A 26,453-nucleotide genomic window follows, 5' to 3' on the forward strand; every position below is an offset into this window, starting at 1 on the left:
CCACGACTGCAGGCGGGGACCACTGTCCCGTGGGCCTCAACCTTTTATAATAATTGGTTCTGAAAGGACAATGGCCGCGGCCGAAGGACATGGCCAGCGGGACCTGGCGAAGATATATCATAACAAAACCCTTGAAATTCAGAGAAAAGGTTTACTTAATACAGTGTTCAGATGATCCAGTTTACCAAAACAAAAGCCATGAAATTCAGTGGTTGTGGGAAGTGACAACCATTTTAGCTGTGAACCCCCCGCCCCATTCTTTAGCCAATGACCACAAACATGACATCACAGCAGGGATTGACATGAGATGCAAATGACATAAGGAGAACATCCACGAAGGGGACTCCGAGTTAAGGTGGTCGTCACTTCCCACGGCCATTGAATTTCCAGATAAATCGTACCATTCTCTGCTGCCAAAGGAAGTGAAGGGTTACATCGCCTTTTGCAGAACTGTTAATAACCAGAACGCATTAACACAATTGTGACTGGTTCCGCCGATGCTTTTTCTGTTTTATATTTTAAAGAAGGGACTTCAGAGCAAGTGTTGTTATATCAAAAATAGTTTATTTACACCGTTTTCAGTGAAAAGGTCAGTCAGATATTGAGTCAGTAACTCCTTAGATCGCCTGTTGCAAACAGTGTTTTAATAAATATAAAATACTAATGTGAAAATAAATGCAAAGTGAAAAATATAAATATTCATATAAATAGACAAATATATTAAAACATGTAGTAAACAATATTAAATATACAGCTATGTCTGCATAAATTGCTCATGCGCGAGCATTAAAAATGTAACTGTGCCTTTGCTATATTGATTTCACAATGAGGTCAGCATTTTATGTTAAAAAATAAATATTTTCTCAAACCCACGAATACTGTGGGTGCATTTCATAGTTCAACAAATAGTTCCAATAAATATATCCATAAATAAACGTTTTTTAGAGAAACTTCCAGTCTAAATGTCCATTCAAGGTGAGAGAGATGTCTGTAAAATGTGCATCTTCCGAATGTTCGTGGCGAGTCGGGCTGCGCTCTGCAGTTGCCTTCCCACTTCTATTCGGATGACGTTCCGCGCGCACACAGAGTTATCCTGCAGGAAGAATGGGAAAGCGTTACAAGTAATAGTAGCTTGTCTTATATGTAGTGCCAAGTCAGGAAAGTCTCAGAGCGCTGCCTCTCTCAAGTTTACACATTGGGTCTCATTCTAAGTTTGCCGGTCAAGAAACAACGGTGCTGCCTGCCGGAGCCACAGTGCCCGACAGGTCTGACCCTGCCAGACAGAGCGGCCACGGTAGGCAAACCCGTCACGGAAGCACCGGTGCTTCCGTGGTCCCCTTTCCCACAGGACTCTACGGAAAAAGGGAATTATAATTTTCCCGGTGCCTGACTTTCCTGGCCGCCAGGGTTGTAATCTCCCAGTGGCACCGGGAAGTCAGGTGCCAGTAAATCATTACAGGTCCGGTGACAACCTGCCGGTAGCACCGGCACGGTTACCGACGGACCCATAATGAGGCCCATTTTCTCAACCACAGAAGGATAAAAGTCTTAGGGGGTTATTATAGGTTTTGTGGTGCGGGGAAAGTGCAGGTAAAGGTGGTGGTAATTCCGTTGCTGTCACTTTTCCCGCACCGCAAAACTATGCATTTGCCGGTGCGGGGGTCGCTGATTTACCTCCAGCAAACAGCTGGAGGTAAATCTGGCCCCCACAGGCAAAAACTGCTGGTATTACCGGCTCCGGTATTACCAGTGCTGGTAATACCAGCAATTCTCCAATACTCAAATGCTTTCATTTGATCAATTTCGTTATGATGAAAGAGATGGCCTTGCCAGAATGGAAACATATGCCTCTTTGCACAATTTCTGCACAACTGTGAAATTTATGCAAAGTAACCGGTGAATACGAAAGCTCCAAAGCGAGTGATTTGAAAAAGAAAAATCTATCGTTCTCACGCAACATTACTACTTTATGCACACTCCTGTTTCTTAAAAAAATATCCAATAGAGCTATCAAATCGTGTTCCATAAGTCCTGGCATTTGTTGCACATGCCATTCTGCATTCTTGTCCACATTACAAATGCAGGCCTGGATGCACCAGAAAGCAATATGATGTGAGGCTAAAAGCCAGGACTGGTTTATAAGGTGACACCTGACATAGTGGAGCTTGAGATCCCCTCAAATGACCGTGTGGGTTCTACTACTTTCAGACTTACACCCAACCCGGACAACTATGAGAGTCACCTGCGTGTAGTCATTGTTTGACATTAGCAAGTATATTGGTACCATGCCTGATGTGCAGAACATTTATAAATCTGAAACTACAAGTGTTAAAAGCCCTTTTAACAGATTCACAGTTAGGGTCTCGTGCTCATCTCTGAAATGGGTATAGTCACATTTACTACTAGGCCTTGTTTGACTTTACTTTTTAGAAGCAGCAGGTGCTTGCTGCTTTCTTTTATAGAAAAGGGGCCACAATAACTGTACGATCCCCCAGTGTCCATGTTAAGGTCCTCTACCTACTTGGACACTGTAGAAAAAGCACGGAGCAACCTTCAGTCGGAAAAAGAAAACTGCCCAATAACATGTGTCTTTAATCCTGTAGCTGGACTGCATTTCCACTCAGGGTAGACACGGAAATAGGGGAGAACATTTTATTTTATGTAAAGGAGGAAACCGAGCTAGGGGAGCCCTGGGGATGTGGTGTCTACTGTTTCCTGTGCACTTGTGCCTTATTTATTTATTTATTTATTTACATTTATAAAGCACACTAAACCCGTGGGCATCAAGGCGCTGTTACATATAGCATCTGTGGCCCTGAGGCCACAGCCTGTCTACACCACTGACAAAAGGACATGTAACTTTCTGTCACACTCCATTATTCATCTCTGTGTTGGGAAGCATATGTGGTTTGGTTTGCACCCCCCCACTTTCTCATTTACTAACCCATTTACTTACCCTCTCTTTAAATCACCCTGGTCACCTCGCTCCCGACCTCATTCAGTACCTCGCCTCACTCACTTCACTCAGTCTCCTCACTCATCCACTTCATTCCCCTCACTCACTCAGCAATTCATTCATTCACCTTTCTCGACCTCATCAATTACTCCACTCGTCCGTGTCATTCAAAGACCTCACTCCACTCACCTCATGCTCAGCTCTATCACTCACTGTTGCTTAGTCCACATTTCAGTCTGTTGTCTAAGACAAAAAATATCAGTTTACGGGCAGTCGTTGATTCGCTGTGGTGACTTTGTCAGGGTACACCTTTTCTTAAACAGAGGGCCTTGACTGGCTGAGTAGTATCATGTGATCTATTTTCTGCAGATGCAGACAGCCGGGGCATCCACTGCAAAGGCGAGAGACTGATAAGGACACCGACAGTTTTGGCCTATGATGCGAGGAGGGACGCTATGGTCACTTCAGCCTTACCACCACCCTATTGACTAAGATGTTAAACACTCACCTTTGGCTACTTCTCATTCACTTATTTCCAACCAAATATCTTAACAAAGATCAGCACGACTCACACTAGCATTAAAGGGCAGGGGCATAACAGATGCCCCTGCAGCCTCTTCAACATTGGTTGGGGCAGAGTGTCACAAGAACTGTTTATGTCTCTAGGTGATGGGCATCTCCGGGTCCCCACAACAGATTTTGCAGGGGCATTTTGTGGTATGCCACCATTCGGTTGTAGGTTAAAGGGTCGAATACAAAGATTCGAAATACAATTGTTTTGAATCAAAAGGACCGGAAAAAAAAATCGAATGCACTTTTTTTTGGTCTTTTTTTTGGAGGGGGGTCCCCCCCAAATCCCTGTTTTTTGGGCAAAAACTACAAATTTAACCTACACCACGGCCAAAAAAAAAATACATTTAAAAAAAGGCATTCGATCTTTTTTTTCTCGATCCTTTTGAGTCGAACATATCGTATTCAACCCTTTTGAATTCGACCCTTTGACTGGACACCCCACCATTCAGTGGCCTCCCTAATTTTGCGCGTCTGCAACCCATACCGGAATCATCAAAGGCACTGCTTAGGACCAGCTGGTTGTTCTGCATTAGTTAGCTGCGCTCTCCTTTCGATATAGGTTGCTCCAGTGGAATAAATGAAGGCAATCCGCTCAGGTTGGAACAATCTCCCTCATGTCTTTGTTGCTTGGTTACTACCTCAACAATCAACAACGATTAAAGACTATGTGGGGTCAACCCGTATGTTTGGGGGAGCTTATGCCCTTAAACCTCCTCCAAAGGCTGGCTGCGGAGCAGTACTAGGTGGTAGAACCCCAAATGCCACAAGAAAACAACGTGCTAGCTTAGCCGCAGCGCCTGGGATTGATCCCTTATATTGGTAAGGGCACGCATCCATGAATAGAGCATCGATGATTAGAACATTCATTCTGACTATTAGACGTTTGAAAATAGAACGGATTTGAGAAGCTTACATTTTTGGGCACATCACTCAGCAATATAGAGCCTTGAGAACGACCGGAGGGTCGAAAACATGTGTCGGCTGGCCATCTAAATAAACCATTGCATAATTTATCTGATTTCTTAATTGCACCAGACTTTATCTGGCAGTGCGCAGATGTGCAGTACTAATTATTTTAACTCAACAATGAACAACCATGTATCACTGCAGAACCATATGGTCGCATTAGCTTTGACAACTCACATTACGGTTAAACACCTGCCCCTATTCTGCCTATCTCTATTCTTTCTTTCCCATTCCCCAAACTAATGTCTGGCTGGGGACTAATGCACACATGGCATGCCTTCCCAATATCCTATAAACACGACTAAGGTATTTGTAAAGCCAACTCTGACTTGTATCCCACACCACACTCTGTGGCAGAACAACCATAGACACTGAATCCAAGCCTGAACTAATCTGTTACCCTTAATAACTACACACCTCAGAAGATAGTAGCGGCTCGGCACAACATCACATTTGAGAATTGTTCACTTGCTTCTTAATTCTTAATCCTTAAATTGTAGTGCTTTGTGTGACCTTCTGATGTATATGACATGCCCCAAACAAAGGTCTAATTTTCCTTATTTGGAAGTGGTTCAGTACGTCTTGCCTCCCAAGTCCTAGATTGAGGCCTTTGGGCAATAACTTTTTTTCTGACCCGACCTTGTTGGACCGCACATGGATGGTACTAAAATGGCAAAAAGGGATCAATGCAACTCCACCTCTGGGTATGTTCGGGATTCTCTGTTCCTTAAATTAATTAGTGCAACACAATTACTTCAAATGTTTCTTACATTCTTAGGTTTCATAGGGAATTGGTTAAACTCTTCTTGATTTTCTAAGATCTATAGTAATTCCCAAACCTACATCACGGTATACCTGATTTGCTGTTATTTTATGGTGTGTCTGCCACCCCACATATAGGTGCACCTGCATTTTTGCTTGAAAGGTCCAGCTGTTGCTGCACCAATCTGGAACTGTGGGTACTACAGTTTCCATACCATGAACAAACACCCCTGATTAAGGTAGCTAGTTTACTCCAAGTCACTCGCGACACCACGCCCCAGCCTAGGGCATTAATTTATACATCATTTGTATTCAAGGAGTTGGAGTTATGGGTGTCTTCAATTCATAAAGTGGGTGAAAGGGGAAGTAAAGTAAACCTAAAGGGCAGTACTGGAGTAAGGAGTCTCAGGTGGAATTGAGTCATCTAGTAACCATACCCCTAATCCTCCTTTCACAAGTGTCTTCCCACTGATTTTATCACTGAACTCTGATCTAGGTTCAAGACAGCTCTGAGCAGATCTAGGATTCTGGACTTGCTTCTCCCATCTCTGTGCGGAGTGTCCTCACTATATGTCCCACACCCTGTTACGAGGACACCAAAGACGGGGATTTATACACCCCCAGGAGGGAAATCTCAACCATTATCTCACCCCTCCTCTATCCCCTCACCCACTGCTCCCCTTCATGATTTACCCTCTTTCCTAACCCCCTTTCCACTTCCACCACCTCCCTCCTCAATCAAGCACACGTTACTTCTCAGTAATCTCATTCACGTGGCAATAGTTATGGTGAACCAGTCTATAGCTCATAATTGGCCATCATGCATGTGAGCAAACATTATGTGACATGTAACACACACCATGCCAGCAGGCGTGCAACCATGCACGTAGGCTAGGCTTATTGGATGTACACTGTGTCTGCACGTAACTTACTTTTGCAGAACACTTGGAAGCAATAACTGCACAAACAATACACACAGTGGCATGATCAATGGCAGATTGCGGGCAATCGCCCACAGCATGGGACACCACCCCACCTCAGTCCCACGCCTCATGACACTCAGGCATCAACTGTCTAACATATCAAAGATAGTGACTGTATGTGTTTCAAAGCTCTGCAAAGGGCATACCAAGTTATGCAGTGCTAAATTAAAACAAGCATTGGCAATGACAACAGTTTGGGCTTTTGTGGAGGCATGGGAAAGGCACCAGCCATGCACTGCCATAGTGGTAGTAACTGCCCATTAATGGTAGCAGGTGCACAATGGTGCGAGTACCTGGGCATGTAACAGAAGTGCCTGGCAAATGCGTAATACTTATACACAATTCAAAACTGTTGGTTTTGCCAATGCTTGTTTATAACATGACTTCAGTGAAGGACATGCATAGTGCTTATAAATTGAGTGGCTGAAGGCAGACCTGGCTAAGACATTTTTATTACACTAGCAGCAGGTTTACAACTCCGATCAAGTCATTAACTCTCAGAAGACTGCTTAGTAAAAACACTGGCAGGCACTTTGAGGGCAAAGTTTGATGATAAGGCTTGAATAAAGTGAGCTCAAAGAGTTCCCATGAGGAGGTATCTTCAGCGGGAGGGGCAGGAACTGGGTGAGAATGGCCATAGGGATTGGCATGGCTATGAGAGTCAATGGGTGAAGAAATAACCAAAACACACATACAAGCTGTGTGTCCCTTCTCATGTGCCATGTCTCCCTATCTGTACTCTAATACAATAGTTTTGGCTTATAGGTAGCAAGCGCCACCTAATAGCCCAAACTAAAAAGAAAACGTTCATGACTGTGGTACGGGACAAAAATTGTAAACCAAAAGGGAGAAAACATTTAAAAAAAAGAATCAAGCTGTTAAAAAAACTATTAGTAAGTGGAGGGCAGGGCTAAAAACTATTAGTAAGTGGAGGGCAGGGCGTTACAAAACAGGGGATTTTCTCTAATTTCAATATTAGCGGTCCCCATGTTCTTTACTTACCCAGGCAGGTAATGCACTTTGATTATCATCATGCGTACATGCATGCCCTCATTACATGTCTGGCGGAAACCGTGCCGGACAAACCGGCAGGTAGCCGCCGGACCCGTAATGATTCACTGCTGCCTGACTTGCTGGAATAACCAGAGCATTACAGCCCCAGCAGTTCGGTAAATCAGGCACCGGTAAAATGTTGATCCCCATTCCTGTGGAATTCCATAGGACTCCATGGGAATGGGTACCACGGAAGCACCGGCACCATTAATAACGGTGACAGTACCTCCGTAAAAGACTGCCGGTGGTTGCCGTTCCGCCCGCCAGGGTCAGACCTGGCGGGCGGAACGGCACCCGCCAGCAGACTCGTAGTTGGCCTGTCCAGAAAATACAGTGCCGGTAAGCCTACCAGCACCGTTGTTTCCGCCCGGCAAACTTGTAATGAGGGCTTTAGCGGCGGCCATCATCACAGGGGGTTGCTATGGATTCCGCCTTCTTTTCTCACGCCTAAAAAAGACGGCCGATCCTACAGGGATTCTGCCTCTCCATCCGCATCATCATGTGATGATGGCGGAGAAGCTGTTGTTTTCCATGCATGGAGCAGGGCAAGGAGTGGACTGACTGTATTCCCCACTCCATGCCCCCCCTCGCTGTCTGGGAATAGCAGTCCAAAGGGGCCCTGTGTATTTCCCTGACTGGAGCAGGGAAACGGACGTCGCATGTTTGCCCCTCCATGTGCCTCTCCATCCTTGCAGGCATGATTAGACTTGGCCACCGCCCTGATGAAAACGAGGTCCACTGTGGGGCACGTGATTACGAGGACAGATGGGGCCAGGGGTTGTGAGAGGACCGAAAGGACAAAGGCACCAACATATGGAACGTAGCAAGGAAAAATATATATCCACGCTTACATTGCCAAACTTAAGCTATAGCTAGCTAAGGAATATTTACTAACTTTGTTTTTCAAGATTTTATTTTCAAATCTTGGTTTTTCCAACTTACAGTTTTCAAACTGAAGACTGTAGAACCCATACCAACGGAAATCGTCTTCTATGCAAATGCCAGAAACATAACAAAGGAAGCATTGGCAAAGCCAATCGTTTTGAATTTTCAATAGGTGCTGTGTAAGCATTTGTCGGGTACTATGCTCAGCTACTCGTGCCTTTTGGCAGCTATTGTCCACATATGTCCAAGCACTTGCACCATCACCAGGGATTGACTTCAAATGCCCAGGTACTCAAACCATTGGCACACATTTCCTGAAATGCCGAGGTACACATGATACAGGTGTGTGCATGCGTGTGTGTGTGTGTGTGTGTGTGTGCACTGTGGTGTGTGTGTGTGCAGTGTGTGTTTGGGGCAGTGTTTGTATTTGTGTGCAAACAGTGTATGTGTGGGCAGTGGGTGTGCAGATATGGGACATTTTAGTGTGTGGGGAAGAGTATTTCCGTGTGTGCTGTTGGTAGGCAGTGCATGTGTGTGCGTGTGTGCAGCCAATGTGTGTGGGAGGGGGAGTGTGTTTCTGGGACAGTGGTGTGAGTGGACAGTATGAGTGGGGGCTGTGGTATGGGGAAGTGTTTTTGTGGGGGTGGAGAGTGTGTAAGGGACGCGCTTTTAGGGGGATGTGTCTGTGGGGCAGTGTGTTTTGTGTGTGTTTGTGGGGGGGGTGTAGTGTGTGTGGAGATCAGTAGTTTGTTTGGGGGTGAGGAGATTGTGAGTGAATGGGCAGTGTACGTTTTTAAGTGCTGTGGGTTTTGGGGCAGTGTGTGGGTGTAGTGTGTGGTAGCAGCGTTATGGTGTGTGGGCAATGACTCTGTGTGGGGAGTGTGTGAGAGTAGTGTGTGTGTGAGTAGACAGTGTGTGTGTGTGTGGGTGGGGTGGAGTGTGTATGGGAATGTGTGGGGGACATATATGTGTCGGGCAATGCGTGCATGCTAGTGTGTGTGTGAATTCACAAGGGAAGTGTGTGTGGCCAGTCTTAGTGTGCAGAGGCAGTGTTTGTGGGAGGCAGTGTCGGTGTGTGTGGGCAATGTGTGCACGTGTGATGCTGGCCAATGTGAGCACATGGATATCATGAAAATGACAGTGGTGCACCGTTTAAATCTCAATAACGTCACATAACATAATAAGTATGACGGGAAATCTGCAGGGGGTAATATGTGTGAGGACGTTTTTGTGGTTTTGGCATATGTATGCGGGCTCTGCGAAGGGGCAAATGTGCGTGTGAGCAGTGGGTGTGCATGGGGAGTGTTTGGGAAGAGTGTGTGTGTGCAAAGTATGGGAGAACTGTGTGTGAGGGAAGAGAGTGGGCAGGTGTGGGGACAATGTGTGCATTTGTGTGTGCACATTTTGCATGAGTTGAGCAGTGTATGTGGGCGGAAATGTGCATGGGGCAGAGTGGGTGTGTGTAGTGGGGCAATGTGGTGGCACAGTGCATGGTGTCAGCATGTTTGGGGAATACTGTGGGGGAGAACATCAGGTGTGGATGCTAGGTGTCTTGTATACCCAATGTTTGTGTTTGCGGGCAGTGGGTGCATGCGTGATGGGTCCAGTGGGTGGGTATGTAAGCAGTGGGTGTGCGGGGGTGTGTGCAGGCAATGTGTACAGGTAATTCGTATAGGGAACAGTGTGTTTATGTGTGTAGAAATCAGTGTGTGTGGGGGTCGGTGTGTAGTGGGGCAGTGCATGTGTGGGGAAGTGCATGTTTGAGGATGGCAGCATATTTCAGGGGTGGCAGTGTGTGAGGGACATGGAGGTGTGCTTGGGTGAGTGGTGGTGTGTGTATAGGCGGATAGTGTTGGAAGCAGGAAGAGTATGTGTTTGTGGGGAGAAGGGTATTTGTGTGTGTTGGCACTGTAACTGTAGGCAGTGACTATGTTGGGGAAGTGTCGGGCAGTGTATGTGGGGTTTTGTGGATTTGGGAGGGCAGTGCTTAGGAGGTTCATATGTGGGGGCAGTATGTGTGGGGGCATTGTGTGTGTTGGGCATTATGTGCATGGGGCAGTTTACAGTGTGTGTGTGGGCAATGTATATGGTGGCAGTGTGGAGCAGTCAGTCTGCATGGGTGGCAGTGTAATTGGGGACAGTGTTTGGGGGAAATTGTGTATGAGCAGTGCATGTGGGATGAATGGAGGTGCAGTGATTCGGAGTATGGGAGCAATGTGTGGAGGCAATGTCTATGTGTAAATAGAACAGTGTTTGCAGGCCATTGCGTGTGAGAAACAGTGTGCATGGGAAGGCAGTGTTGTGTGTGTGTGTGTGTGTGTGTGTGTGCGTGTGTGTGTGTGTGTGTGTGTGTGTGTGTGTTTATAGCCAAAGCATGTGTGGTAAATGTGAATGTGTGCAGACAGTGTGTGTAAGCAATGTGTGTGCAGGCAGTGCATGTGTGGGGGCTGTCTGTGGGGGAGTGGAATGGTGTGTGGGCTGCCGGTAGTGTGAGTGTGGGGAGTAGTGTGGGTGTGTGGAGGCATTGTTTATAGTGGCACTGTGTGCCAATGTGTGTGTGAGGCAGTGTGAAATGTGTGTGTGGGCAGTGTATGTGGGGCAGTTAGTGTAGGAGGGGGTCGGTGTGTGAGGGGGCAGTGTGTGTGGGGCAGTGTGTATATTTTTGTGATAAACATTGAATCAGTTTAACCTTCTCCATTTTTCCGTAATCCACCCAGTCCCCAGATGCCCTAAAATGCAGCTCTATCCGTTCAGAAAAAAGGACCAAATTATCCAGCACCACCAAACGAAGCATAGAGGCTAAAAATGTTATTTATAAATGTCAAAACAAACAAAGGAAGTAACGGATTTTCATCTGCCATTGCTGCATCCAGGTATAGGTGGTGATGTGCAGGGATCCCACAGGTGGGGTGTCAATGATTGACACCTGTGAGGTCCTATTTCAGTTTTATATTTCCTATAGTGTCAATCAGCTGCACATCACAGGGTTGCTGATGAGCCTGTGACACGTGCAGCTGATTGGCAACATGGTAAAGGAATCTACAATGGATGTGGTTTGGGCATAGAGGGGCCTGGATGGGGCAGGGAATCATGTAGGCTTTAGCATGGCCATGGACTTTGACAAGGAGAATAAACAACCAAACAATATATACAGGCTGTGTGTCCACCACACACACCCTCTCCCCTATGTCTGCTATTCCCAAGTCAATTCTTTAGGCTTAGTGGGTGGTAGCCAAAATCGAACCCTTTCGTCATGAGTCACGTGGTGTCAACCACGTGACCCCGTGTCTCTCTCTTAAAGGGACCCTAGCCCTGCAACAATAAGTTACTAGCTATATACTGAACCACCATTATGCAGACTCATAATTACACAGAAGGATACCACCTGCCAGATGAATCTGGGCGTGATTTTGAGGCCTGTGTAAAATAAGAAAAGTGCCAGCCCGTGAAGGAATGTCACTTATTGCGCAGAATCAATCCATGTCCGAATCTGGTGTGGGAAGGGGCATTCCCCTGACAATTCAAAGCAGGGCAGAAGAAGAGGCCTGGAGGGGCCGTGCTTGCAGGGAGGCAGCGTGGGACAAGCAGATGCAGCAGGTTTTACACTCGTTTTTATTATTTCCTTGCGATGCTGCGGGACTGTTCAACTCAGGTATGTTTTGGAATGTTTCTCTTGGCCGTGTCACATTACATGTGCTAATGTTAACACTGCACGCCACTTTTAACCTCACAACGACTAACATGGCCAACTGTCCTGTATTTTGCAGGACTGTCCCATGCTGGAGCCAGGGTCGGACTGGGCCATAAAATTGTCTCGGGCACCAATGAAAAAGTGGCCCAGAGTTGCAAATGGCTATTCATTCCTTTTATGACACTGTTTGAATGGTAACCAAGGGGGAGTTGTGTGATCAAGTGTGATGCAAATTGTGCATTTTAAAGAATATTTATTCAGCAACACTGGTCATCAAAACCACTTGTCGCCGCAGAGTGAACTAACTCATCCAATTGGCCCAAATTGGCAAAAGAAGTGGCCCAATCTGGCCCAAAAAACTGGCTCACACCAGCATTTTGTGTTTTTGGTTCGGCCATGGGCCTATTGTCCTATAGGCCAGTCTGAGCCTAGCTGGACCACTCAGTGCAGTGCTGGATGGTGAATAGTCCTGGCTCATTTCATTAGCAGTCTCACCCAGGACTCCTTTTTGGGCCTACAGATCGAGCTGCTGCCGCTGCACTTCCAATCGTGCTGTTAACGCTTTGTTAACAGCACGTCTTAATTCCAATGCTAATGCTTTGTTCATGGTGTTGTGACGGCCATGCTTACAGTTGAAAAAGGTGACCATCACCTCCCAAGGACAAACCATGAGCATAAGCCAGGTGTTAGAGCATTAACATTCACCAATTGTTTAAATAACAATTGGGGGCGGGCCAAAGGTGAATGACGCCATGACTTCAGCACTGCCTTGCGGACAAGTGTCCAGCAAAAAGATTCCAGAAAGTTGGCCACCCTAAATACGACACCTCTTGAGGTGCTGGATTTCCACTCCTTTATTGAACCCTGTTAAACTGCTGCAGGATGAGGAGAATCTTCTTGCAGAGAGAGGCCTGCACTCATGACGGTCTCCAAGGACATTGCCATACTCTCAGGCCTGGATAACCTACATTCCTCTAAATTAACACCCATAGCGGGGGAGCAACCAATCAGGTTGCTTGGATCGCAGATGGAATCTACTGACACAAGTCTGCATTCCGTGGAACCTGACATCTGCTTCCCCCACCCTGCACTGCCATCATCCCCCACCCTTCCTTTCCTTTAAACTGTCCGGTCCCTAGCACCCTCAGCCCCACTTATCTAATTTCTTCAGCGGCTGCTGCCGTTCTGCGGCCATCATGAAAATGTAAAAAAGAGCTCCGTATGGAGCCCTGTCTTCCAGATCCATGGCGGCCATCTTAAAATGGTATTTTGATTCAAAGAACAGGCCCCCACGAGGCGTCCCATTCATTGCCTCAAAATACAATGCTCTTAGCACCCCGAGTTTCCGGATTGGAAACCTCGGGTGCTAATAGCAACGGGTGGTAACAGCACCGGGGACCCTCGTGAAAGACGGGTGGTTATTGCTTAAGTGTCAGATTGCTTTTCAATCCACCAGTCTCTTAAGGAAAGAGAATGAGGTTCGAGTTCAGAAAGTGTTTGTTCCTCTGTTGATCTACCCTTTTCCATCGGGCCCTCAATCTCCATTTCGGATCGCTCCCCTTTTACTATTAAAGCTTTATGAGTCCTATACGATCTCTCTAAACAACAAAGGCCCTCAGCTGGACAGACCTCAGTTAAAGATCTATACCCACTCATATTATACACTACAGCCACACACTCGGAACACATGACTATTGTTGATACCTAAGATAGGCTGTCCATGGGTATGTGGTAGATGTTCGACTTCACTAAGAAAGTACCCTTCCCTTTACCCCATTAACGAGCAAACAATTTACAATCTTTCAGATGACTCAATCCCCATCTTGGATCAAAATACATATATTAGTTAAGATGTAGGTTTCTCGCAAACTACCCTTGACAGCCTAACACTAACCAGGACTGATTACAATGAAGTGGTGGGGCTCTTTACCCAACCAATCAATCTTCGGAAACACTACTGCCCAAACTAGACACACCTGAATAAAGTCACTTCCTAGGACTAAGACACCATCTGTATATCATAAAGGTTCTCATCCAGTGATGCAAGAGCTAACCTAGGCATCTGTCTCCCCAGCATCCCCACCCAATGCAGACATTCACTTCCTTGACTATATACTTGCCATATGTTTACACCTCGGGTTTGAGAAAGCAAATCTTAAAGTATATAAGGGTCCTCATTTGTGCCTTGTCAATTGGAGTTCCCAAATACCAATGCAGTCTCACCACCCATTGACCAGAATCACACCTCTTTGGGTAATGGTATATGATATGATGCCGTGCCACTTCCCCGATCCAAGTATTTCTTCTTCATGGGAACTAGACCTACAGCAGCTCATGGAGTGCTATGGCCAGACCAGCGCGCCCCCCTCCAGCCGCATTCATTCCACCAAATGGTTAGAGCCAAGCCGAGCTAGGGAAATCATGAGGACAATTTCTGTCAATGGTGCCTAATCAGCAGGCGAACAACTTAACTGGGCGATTGCAGCACTTCTTGAGCCCATGACATATCCAGCAGACCTCAGAACATCACAACACTATAGATGTAAGTACTATGTGTTAATATTGCCGACATAGATAGTCAGCCTACGAATCCATTCCAACACATTTGGATTATACCTTATTAATAGCCACTACGCGGCCCTCTCTTAGGACCCACATGCATCCACACAGCTACCTTCACCGCCCTCCACTGCATGCCAGCTTAATGTATCTCTGTCACCCTTCACCCGCTTCCCCATTCCCTTATCTTTCTCTTTTTCTGTTTCTCTCTCAAACCTGTGGTCTATTTTTACCCCGGGCGAGAGCACTCCCAGGCTCTTTGATACTATTACGGTGGGCTTTTGGCATAGTACAAAACACTTTTAACATAACTTGGCATACATGTGCATATCAGCACCTTGAGGTTTAGCCCCATGGTATATATGCAATTAAATTAGCAAGCATGTGTCATGTACAAGCTTAGCATACTTGTTTTCGGGCGTGCTAAGCACACATTGACATCATACATGATCTAAGCATGTTTCGCTTTTGCATTTAGGCTAAACCATTTATTGCCACGTATAATATGATATTATGACATTCCAGCATCAGTTATCAAATGAACTCACAATGAAACCAAATCTGAGGTTGGCACACACTAATGTCAATGAGATAAGCATGTTTTTCGCATGTATGAGCTAATAACAAGCCTGTGTCATATATAAAGTAAAGTAAACCTGAATTGTGTCAGATAAGCGCTAGGCACACAGTGATGTTAAATGTACAGTAAACATGCCAATGTCATGTATGAACTACAAACATGTCAGCGGCAGATATATATTAAGCTCCCAATATGTCAGGTTTTGCATTAGCAGTCCAGGCTAAACACACATTTAAATTGAAAACAAACTATGCACGCACAGTCACATATGACAGAATGCTGTAAATTTGGACTAAGCACACACTTAGGAGCTAAGCACTCACTGATGTTAAACGCGTGGCAGGCACATCCTAATATCACATATGTGCACACCAACATTAGATATGAGTTAAGCACTTATTGATGTTAAAATGTTAGATGTTAAATGTTAAAGGTATTTATATCGCGCACCGTCACCAACGGAGTTGGTCCCCAGGCGCTCTGGCGGATCTGTAAAACAAGAAGGGGGGTGGGTTGGGTTAGTCGGGTGAAGAGGGAGTAGGAGAGTGAGAGAGGTGGTTTGCCGTTGGAGGCTTCAGTTCGGTATACACAGTGCGCTGAGCTTTGGTGTAAGTGTTGGACCGGGGCGAGACCTCGTGTGCTGTTGGTGTTGTTTGTTTTGTTGGTTTGTTGTTGATGCAGTGTGGTAAGGTGCGTGTGGTTTGCTGGGTGGGAGATGGTTGTGTGAATTTTCAGGGGAGTTAGGTATCCAGAGATTTGAAGGTTGGGTTAGTGGGGTGTGAATCCTGGTTATGGCACATCTTTTTCGATTTAGTTTGTATTCCTAAGGGTGGGGTTAGTTGCTGCTTTCCTTTCTTTCCTGTCTGACTGTCGTGACACAGCGCGCTCCCTGCTGTATTATAATGAACTTTGCATAATGTAATTGGGAATGTCTATTCTCCTCCTGAAGTATAGGATCTGGGGATTCAGATGCCTTTATTCCCTTGCTAACTGTGGTGACATAGGTCTGTTGGGGTTTGGGTGTGGTTCAGGGTCAGGGTACTATTGATGGATCGTCCTAGTCCTTCCGTCTTAGTCTGCCTATGTGTTCAGTCTTTAGTGTCCTCCTATCATGGCTATCTCCCAGTTTCTGGTTTGATATGTCGTGGAGTGTCTTCTTTAGATTCTGTTTGTAGTCGATTGCTTGGTGGGGCCGGGATCAGTATCTTCATTCATCATGGTTTTAGCCGTGTGTGTATACCTGTAGGCGGTCCTCTGGTTACGCAGTGAAGAGCCAGGTTTTGAGGGAAACACACAGCAATATGATAATACATGTGGACTAAACACACTTGGATTTACTATGCACTAAGCACGCATTGATAGCAAATATGAGTTAAGCGCACACTGATCTTACATATGAGAGAAGCATATACAGGTGCTACAAATTAGCTATGCGCACATATAACATAGATATGATGCCCTATCACGCACTGGTATTAAATGATAGGTAAGATCACACAATACTGCTGGACAACATCTAAAAAGACACACAAGCCAGACATGAGATAATCACACAATCATGTTGGATATGGCCCAGGTAACACTTGTGCCAGATCTACCTGAGCAAACACAGCTATTATACTTGAGCTGACCCCAACCAGATGCCAGATGTTTTAGCTGACCCCAAACAGAGGCCACATGTACGAGCTGGCCACAAACTTGTCAGATTTGTGGTAACCTTATATTGACGCAAGATATGAGCTAATCACATACTGGTGTCAAAAAGCAAAACATAGTACAAAGATGTCAGACGTGAGCTAATTATACAACGGTACTAAGTATAAGTGAAGCACACACTATTCAGAAGTACTATGTTCTAAGCCTACACTGATGTCTGATATGTGCTAAGCCTCCACTGATGGCTGATATGTGCTAAGTATCCACTGATGGCTGTGATGGGCTAAGCCTCCACTGATGGCTGCTATGTGCTAAGCCCCCGCTGATGTCTGATATGTGCTAAGTATCCACTGATGGATGCTAAGTGCTAAGCCTCCACTGATGTCTGATATGCGCTAAGCCTCCACTGATGTCTGATATGTGCTAAATCTCAACTAAAAGCTGCTATGTGTAAGCCTCCACTGATTTCCGATATGTGCTAAGTCTCCACTGGTGGCTGCTATGGGCTAAGCCTCCACTGATGTCTGAAATATGCTAAGTCTCCACTGATGGTGCTAAGTGCTAAGCTGCCACTGATGTCTGACATGTGCTAGGCCTCCATTGATGGCTGCTATGGACTAAGCCTCCATGTATGCCTGATATGTGCTAGGTCTCCACTGATGGCTGCTATGGGCTAAGCCTCTGCTGATGTCCGATATGTGCTAAGTCTCCACTGATGGCTGCTAAGTGCTATGCCTCCACTGATATCTGGTATGTGCTGAGCCTCCACTGATTTCTGATATGTGCTAAGCATGCACTGATGTCTGATATGTGCAAAGTCTCCACTGGTGGCTGCTATGGTCTAAGCCTCCACTGATGCCTGATATGTGCTAAGTCTCCACTGATGCCTGCTATGTGCTAAGAAAGCCTTCACTGATGTCCGATATGTGCTAAGTCTCCACTGATGGCTGCTAAGTGCTAAGCCTCCACTGATATCTGATATGTGCTGAGCCTCCACTGATTTCTGATATGTGCTAAGCATGCACTGATGTCTGATATGTGCAAAGTCTCCACTGGTGGCTGCTATGGTCTAAGCCTCCACTGATGCTTGATATGTGCTAAGTCTCCACTGATGGTTGCTATGGAATAAGCATGCATGGATGCCTGATATGTGCTGTCTCAACTGAAGGCTGCTATGCGCTAAGCCTCCACAGACGCCTGATATGTGCTAAGTCTCCGCTGATGGCTGCTACGTTCTAAGCCTCCACTGATGTATGATGTGGGCTACATTTGCAGACATGTCAGATGTGGCTCACAGTTTTCATAGGAAACCAACGTTACCTTTTCGGTGGCAATGTCGTCCAGTTTTCGGAAATATTTCTCTAAAGCTTTACTCGTCTCCCAGTGTAGGGCTGCGTTGATTCTATTTATATCAATCTGCAAAATATGAACATTATCCATAAAGAACTGCCCACGTGATCCCATGTCCTCTTGATCGCCACGCCCCACACGTCACTTACACAATCCCTCAGATCATTGGTCCGCTGCTCAAGAGAAGCGAGAAAACGCTCCAATCTCAGGCGGTCGAGTCCAAGCGAAGGGCGGGGATTGCTGTAAAACCTGTTGATCCGCTGTGTCACATCCCTGAGTGCAAGGACCGCTGTTTCCACCTAAAATATAAGACGGACATCTGTTGCAAAATGATAGAATCGTATTTATTAGCACTTTCACAAGTTACAATAAAGAGGAAAAACACATCCCAGCTGCGGTATCCAGTGATATTATCGCTGGTAAAAAGATTGCGGGTGAGTCGATATTTTTTTTAAAGACACTATCCAACACTGCCTAAATATTCCAGGACTGGAGTTTGTTTATATAATTACACCAGTCCTAAAATATGTTCAGGAGGGTGTTTAGTGTCTTCAATGTTTTCACCAGCAATAATATCACTGGTAACGCCAGTATAAAATGCTTTGTTGGGGGGTCGAATATCTCTTTGTGTAAGACAGGGGTCTTCAACAGATGTTTGGATAATGGCGCCCATGACGCCTCACCAGTGACTATGCCGGCTATGGCTACTAGTAGATACAGTTCAAAACATCTGGAGAGCCAAAGGTTGCTGACCCCTAGTGTAAGAAGTCAGGTGTAATGTGCACTCTAACGATTATACCTGCAGGCCTCTTTATGTCATCTGAATGTTTAAACATATTCATATCCTATAATAGGAGTCACACAATATGTCTAGACAGAGTTGTAAAGCAGGGAGTTCTGGGAGTCTCTCTAGCAGTCTCATTCACGGGGGAGTCTCAACCAGATTTTTTAGCTCACTATACCTTTCACAGAAGAGAAATATCCACAACATATCAGTATTTGTCCTGGACAAAGGGCAGTCCAGCTGTCATGCGCCCAGGCCATTGGCACTTATGGCAACGGTGGAAGCTGAACCGCCATTAAAAGACCCCATTACGTTGCTCCCACATTCTGTGCATTGCAGTCTAGTCTTTTCTGTCATGGCCGCTGCCGGGAGGTTCTCAGCCTCTGAACTCCCGGCAGACGGCGTGTTGCAACTGCTTGGTTAGTTTTCCTTTGCGGCCACACACTGGTTAGTTTTCCCCTTTGTTGTTCCTCCCACGGACCGGCTTTCCTTTTCTGCCTTGCCGGCCTCACTCCGGCTTGCTACTAAGTGGGTTTTCTTCCTGCAGTTCTGCTCTTGCTTTTGCTCCCTTGTTTGTTTTTACTTTCCCCCCCGAAGACTTCCTCCCGGTCTCTCCGGTTTCTGTTTCTGCTTTTGTTTAGCCTCTGTTTTATTGCTGGTCCTCCTGGTGCCTGTTTCCTCGTCCCGCTGCCTTTGCTCTTTCTCCCATGGCGTCTCCATTCCTGCCGCTAGCTCACTGTGTTACGTTGCCTGGCTGCTACGTTACTGCTGCCTTTGCTCTTCCTACCACACCTTCGGGCTGCTTCAGTCCTTATACTCTGCCTTGCACCTACCTTCTCATAAGGATTTCTCCGGACTCACATATCTCTCTGCATCAGGACTTCATTGGTCTGTCTACGGATTGGTGGATTCTACACCTAGTCCATTGGCACTATCTGGCTCTACAGCAAAGCGGACCCCATTGCTTCAGTCCTCAGTTCCTTCAGGGTTTTTGTGCCTCTCAGGATTTTTCCCCATTTCGAGCCTTCCTCAGGAAGGGGGCCACACGGCTGCAGCTCACAGGTGGCCACTGTGGCTTCCTCTTAAGGCAGGACCGCTCTACATAAAAAAGAAAAGGACTAACGCTCCAGACGACGCCTAACCAAGAGCAGCTCGGACTCCAGTGAATCAGGTGAGGAGGGAGTGGAGAGCGTTGGGTCGGAAGAGGATGAGAAGGGAATTGACACCAGCACCGAAATGCTAGGCAATTCTTTGTGAACAAGAGTACCAACAGCAACCCAAGGCACGTGTTTCGTGCTGGCTGGGCTTCATCAGTGAGGTGGAGGTGTGCCTCTCTAAAAACAGTGAACACGGGTTTTAGGTCTGGATTACCCTGTTAACTTAGGGTGAGACCCAAAGTTACTTTTTAATATGCAAAACGGGGGGTTCTGGGAGTCTCTCTACCAGCCTCAGTCACGGGGGAGTCTCAACCAGATTGTTTAGCTCCCTATCCCTTTCACAGAAGAGAAATATCAACAACATATCAGTCTTTGTCCTGCCCAAGGGCAGTCCAGCACCGAAATGCTAGGCAATTCTCTTCTGAATACAAGTACCAACAGCAACCCCAGACACATGTTTCGGCCTGGCTGGGCCTCATCAGTGAGGTGGAGGTGTGTCTCTCTAAGAACAGTGAGCAAGGGGTCCAGGTCTGGATTACCCTACTAACTTAGGGTGAAACCCAAAGTTACCTTTTAATATGCAAAACGGGGGTTCTGGGAGTCTCTCTACCAGCCTCAGTCACGGGGGAGTCTCAACCAGATTGTTTAGCTCCCTATCCCTTTCACAGAAGCGAAATATCAACAACATATCAGTCTTTGTCCTGCCCAAGGGCAGTCCAGCACCGAAATGCTAGGCGATTCTCTTCTGAATACAAGTACCAACAGCAACCCCAGACACATGTTTCGGCCTGGCTGGGCCTCATCAGTGAGGTGGAGGTGTGTCTCTCTAAGAACAGTGAGCAAGGGGTCCAGGTCTGGATTACCCTACTAACTTAGGGTGAGACCCAAAGTTACCTTTTAATATGCAAAACGGGGGTTCTGGGAGTCTCTCTACCAGCCTCAGTCACGGGGGAGTCTCAACCAGATTGTTTAGCTCACTTTCCCTTTCACAGAAGTGAAATATCCACAACATATCAGTCTTTGTCCTGCCCAAGAGCAGTTCAGCACCGAAATGCTAGGCAATTCTCTTCTGAACACGAGTCCAAACAGCAACCCCAGACACGTGTTTCGGCCTGGCTGGGCCTCATCAGTGAGATGGAGCTGTGCCTCTCTAAGAACAGTGAGAAAGTGATCCATGTCTGGATTACCCTAGTAACTTAGAGTGAGACCCAAAGTTACTTTTTAATATGCAAAAAAGGGGGTTCTGTGAGTCTCTATCGCCTCAGTTGCCGGGAGTCTCAAAGCTCACTATCCCTTTCACAAAAGAGAAATATCCACAACATATCACTCATTGTCCTGCCCAAGGGCAGTCCAGCACCGAAATGCTAGGCAGTTCTCTTCTGAACAAGAGTACCAACAGCAACCCCTGAAACGTGGTTTGGCCTGGCTGTGCCACTTGAAGAACAGTGAGCAAGGGGTCCAAGTCTGGATTACCCTAGCAATTTAGGGTGAGACCCAAAGTTACTTTTTAATATGCAAAACGGGGGGTTCCTGGAGTCTCTCTACCGGTCTCAGTCAGATTTGTTAGCTCACTATGCCTTTCACAGAAGAGAAATATCCACAACATATCAGTCTTTGTCCTGCCCAAGAGCAGTCCACCACTGAAATGCATGGCAATTCTCTTCAGAACAAGAGTCCCAACAGCAACCCCATACACGTGTTTCAGCCTTGCTGGGCCTCATCAGTGAGGTGGAGCTGTGCCTCTCTAAGAACAGTGAGAAATGGATCCATGTCTGAATTACCCTAGTAATTTAGGGTGAGACCCAAAGTTATTTTTTAATACGCAAAACAGGGGGTTCTTTGAGTCTCTCTACCGGCCTCAGTCGCCGGGAGTCTCAACCAGATTTTTTAGCTCACTATCCCTTTTACAGAAGAGACATATCCACAACATATCAGTATTTGTCCTGCCCAAGGGCAGTCCAGCAGCGAAATGCTCGGCAAAACTCTTCTGAACACGAGTACCAACAGCAACCCCAGACACGTGTTTCGGCCTGGCTGCGCCTCATCAGTGACGTGGAGCTGTGCCTCTCTAAGAACAGTGAGCAAGGGGTCTGTTAAGAAGGATTTCTGAACTCTGACCAGGAGGGGCAGAGGTTCAGAAGGCCAACCTAGTTTCTTGGAACAGGGTAACCGCAGGACAAGCCAGACAAATCAGGGTAGCTATGGCAGGCGGTCAAGACTAAGTCTCAAGAGGGGTGAGGGTGACTGAAAGACCTCAATGAGCACACAAAGAAATGACACTTACAAATTACTCCAGACAGGTGTTATATTAAAAATATAGACACATTTATTACAAGGCCTTTGTAACATAGACCATAGCAAAGAATCACAGTAATACCAAAGTAAACCAATACATCACAACCAACACTATATATATATACAAGACCATAGGGGTCTAAGGGATTGTAAGCACGAAATATGTAGACCACCTAGATGGGGAGGAAAACAGGCAGTGCAGGTAATCTTTAGACCCAGTTCGACATCGGAAATACACCTAACTAAGAGGCAGTCCAAGCCCTACGAAGAGAGGAGCCTTATGCTCAATAGTACATGCACACGCTTGTGCCAATGGACAAAATAGGGTCTCTTCAAGGGTGGCTAGCAGCTCAGGAAGGTGGATGAGGCGATGAAGAACAGGTTCCCATTATTCAAATAGGACCTCCACTTGAGGGCAAAGGCAGTTTAAGAGTGTGGGATGGCGTCGCTATTTTGCAATAGCTGTGGAAAGGAAAGGGGACCTTGGGGGCCACTTTGTGCATAAAAATGGGCTCCTGCGCTAGGGGCCACCGGTTGGGGTAAGGATTACTCACCGGTCCCCGATGCAGGCAGACCCAAACTTCGCCAGTACAGTCCACTTCGCTGGCATGTTCGAATGCGACAATCAGGACGTCTCGACACCGTGTAGACTCAGCGATACAGCTATGATTCCCAAATGGGACAGTGGCGATTTCTCTGCTCCGGGAGGAGGGCTCGGCCCAGCTTCACTGCAGCAGGCTTCAGGGGCAAGGGGGTCACAAATGCAGTGAACTTGCACAGGTCATTGCCACAGCAGGGCAACGCGGTAACTGCGTTTACTCCGGTCCGGGCGCACTCGTCTCACTTCAGACCTGGGAATGCCAAGTGTACGAAATTCGGTGTGAGGGTGTCATGGACACAGAGCAAGCAGTATACCAAGTTTCGAGGGCCTCCTCCAATCGGTGGCGGTATCAGAGTAAACATCCCGTGTAAACTAGTCAGCCCACTGGTTGGCCCAGGGACACTTCCGAAGGGGCTTACTTGCAAGGTTTGTTGAAGATGCTGAGAATAGTTGATCCCACTATTCCAACGGGTCAAAGCGTCTTCGCAGACCTTCTAGGACAATCAGATGCAGAGGGGTCCCAAGGGACGATAGTAGGCTCAGGGTGCCAAACCTTCAAGCGGGTCACCAGCGGTTCCTCGACTCAGCTTCTTGTTGCACGATACTTGGCTCCTTAGCCTTTGTTCGTGTGAACTCAGGAGATCAACATGGTAGTGGTGTTTCCAGCCTCCTCTTATCCAAAGTTGCCTTCGTGCCAAAACAGAGAGGACCCAATGGGGGATCTGCTCACAAACACGCACACCAAACAGTGGACCAATCATGGACCACGGTGGTCCCAGGCATTCAGGACACTCCAGACACTCTGGCACCCAGGATGTGTAGTGGGACCAGACATCCCAGCCCACATCCTGGAGGCGCACACCAGGCATGCAGAAGCCCGTGAAAGCTTTGGGTTTCGCGGGAAAGTGCATGACCAAATAAGGACTGCCCCGGGTCAGCTCGACCTGGGGTAGGTGAAGGGGCAAGATGGCCAAAGGACAGGACAAAGAACCTCGTGGCATTGCTATTTTGGGAGCCAGGCCACCTATTCGTGCCAATCACGGTAAGCGCGGTTAACATGGCTAGAAAGGGTTCAAAATACATGAAAACGATAGCTGCCACCAGTCCTGCCTATGACACATCTGCACAGTTCGTAAAAAGTCCAGCAAGAGTTTCTAGGGACTTTGGAAAGACTAGAGACCCAAGGGTGCTGTAAAGTAAGTTACATTGCACTCTTGTTACATGTTGCACAAAAGTTGCAACATGAGGAAAGGACTAAGGGAAACAAAGTCTCCCAGTACTGACTGTCTTAAGGGCATGTCAGTTTCCCCATAAAAAGTGAGCGAAAGCCCAGAGGAGTGCAGCTGAGGGCTGTGCTTCTCTGGCAAAGTCTAGATCAGGGTGTAAAACAGCAGCAAAAAGTTTGGGGGTTGACACATGGAGGGAAAATTACATACAATAATGAAATCTTTCCTAACACTCGCCCCTCCCAGACTAAGGACATGGGGAACTAATCCACCCCTGGATGAGTTTCTTGTTCAGGTCGGTTAAACATTCTTGACAACACATCAGCATTGCTATGTTGGACACCTGGCCTGTGCTCAATAGTGAAGTCAAAGCCTTGCAAACTTATGGACCACCTAAGCAACTTTGGATTCTCTCCCTTCATGTTCATTGGCTTATGGGCTTATGGTAAGTTTGCACAGTGAAGTGGGTCCCATAGAGGTAGGGCCTCAGCTTCCTAAGGGCCCACACAACAGAGAAACATTCTTTCTCCACTGTGGACCATCTGAGCTCTCTGTCCTTAAGCTGGCAACTAATGAAGCCAATAGGGTGTTTCTTACCCTTCTCATCTACTTGTGATAGTACAGCTCCTATCCCAGTGTCCAAGGCATCTGTCTGCACAATAAAAGGTCTTTGGTAATCAGGGGCCCTGAGGACAGGGGCCTGGCACAAGGAGTCTTTTAAGCCATTGAAGGCCTTCCTACAGTCTTCAGTCCAAGTTACCTTCTTGGGTTTCTTTGGAGTAGTGAGAGCAGTCAGAGGGGCAGCTATGGTACCATGGTCTGCCATGAAATTTCTGTAGTACCCAGTGAGTCCTAAGAAGGCTCTCACTTGGGTTTGTGTAGTGGGGGTAGGCCAGTCTTGAACTGCTTGTAGTTTACTGGGTAGAGGCTGTATCCTCCCTCCACCTACTTCCTGTCCAAGGTAAACCACTGATCCTTGTCCAATCTGGCACTCGCTGGCCTTTATGGTCAAGTGGGCCTTCTGAAGAGCCTGTAACACAATCCCAAGGTGTTTCACATGGTCTTCCCAGGTGGCACTGAAAACTGCTATATCATCCAGATATGCAAGACAGAATTCATCCAACCCATTCAACACATGATTCACAAGCCTCTGGAAAGTGGCAGGGGCATTCTTCAATCCAAAAGGCATTACCCTGAACTGGTAAAGGCCCACTGGAGTTGAGAAAGCTGTCTTCTCCTTGGCATGTTCTGCAAGGGCTATTTGCCAATAGCCTGCAGTGAGGTCAAACGTGCTGAGGTACTTGGAGGCACCCAAGGTATCCACCAGCTCATCTGTTCTTGGCAAGGAGTAGGCATCTGTCTTGGTGACAGCATTCAGAGCCCTGTAATCCACACAGAACCTCAATTCAGAAGTACCTGCTTTTGGTACCAAAACCACAAGGCTGGACCAAGAACTACTGGAGGTTTCAATCACCCCAAGATCCAACATTTTGTTGACCTCTGTCTTAATGTAAGACCTTACTTTGTCTGACATTCTGTATCCCCTACTTTTGGTAGGTACACGGTTTCGTGTGTCTATGTTATGTTTGCACCAAGGTGTCAAACCAGGGGACTGTGAAAACAGGGGGGAAAATTGCCTAAGCAAACTTCTCACCTCAGCCTGTTGATCAGAAGTCAGGTGAGGGGCCACTTGGACACCCTCAATGGAGGTATCTGAAGGACTGCCTGGGAACAGGTCAGGAAGAGGTTCAGACTCCTCTTTCTCAACATCTGAAGCCAATAGCAGTGCTGCGATTTCAACTCTTTGGATGAAAGCCTTCAGCCTATTTACATGGAACACTTTTGGAGCCTGTCCAGGCCTTCCAAGGTCCACTAAATAGGTGATCTCACCCAGTGACTCCACCACTGTGTAAGGGCCTGACCATTTATCCTGCAAAGCCCCAGGCCTTATGGGATTCATGATCAGGACTTGCTCACTAGGTGTAAAGTTGATGGTGGAAGCTTTCTGGTCATACCAATGTTTCACCAGAGCTTGTCCTGCCTTCAACTTGTCACTAGCCAGACCCATCAGGAGTACCATCCTTTTTCTGAGCCCTAGCACATAATCTGCTATGTTAGTAGTGATGGAGGGAGTGGGCATCTACCATCCCTCCTTGACTTTGGCTAAGGGTCCCCTTACAAGGTGACCGAACAGAGGTTCGAAGGGGCTGAAGCCAACACCCTCTTGTGGTACCTCTCTGTAGGTAAACAGTAAGCATGGTAAGAGAAGATCCCATTTTCTTCTCTGAGGTTCTTCCAGAGCCCCAATCATACTTTTTTTAAAGGTTCTGTTAAACCTTTCCACCAGACCATTGGTCTGGGGGTGGTAGGCGGAAG

General features: G+C 46.8%; 1 protein-coding gene across 2 annotated transcripts in view; it reads right to left on the minus strand.

Annotated features, from left to right (window-relative positions):
- Nucleotides 1–550: 550 nt before the first annotated feature.
- Nucleotides 551–26,453, minus strand: part of LOC138521315 (interferon alpha-1/13-like) — a 41,051-nt gene continuing 15,148 nt past the window's right edge. For both annotated transcript variants that reach the window (XM_069634058.1, XM_069634059.1), the window contains exons 3-5: nt 18,164–18,313; nt 17,985–18,080; nt 551–1,093 (exon numbers count right to left, since the gene is read on the minus strand). In XM_069634058.1, coding sequence (XP_069490159.1) covers nt 971–1,093; nt 17,985–18,080; nt 18,164–18,313 — 369 coding nt within the window. In that variant the 3' untranslated portion in view covers nt 551–970. The remainder of the gene's footprint in view (nt 1,094–17,984; nt 18,081–18,163; nt 18,314–26,453) is intronic.

The sequence above is a fragment of the Ambystoma mexicanum genome, chromosome 13 (assembly GCF_040938575.1).
Source record: "Ambystoma mexicanum isolate Mex_15411 chromosome 13, UKY_AmexF1_1, whole genome shotgun sequence".
NCBI classification, from domain to species: Eukaryota; Metazoa; Chordata; class Amphibia; order Caudata; family Ambystomatidae; genus Ambystoma; species Ambystoma mexicanum.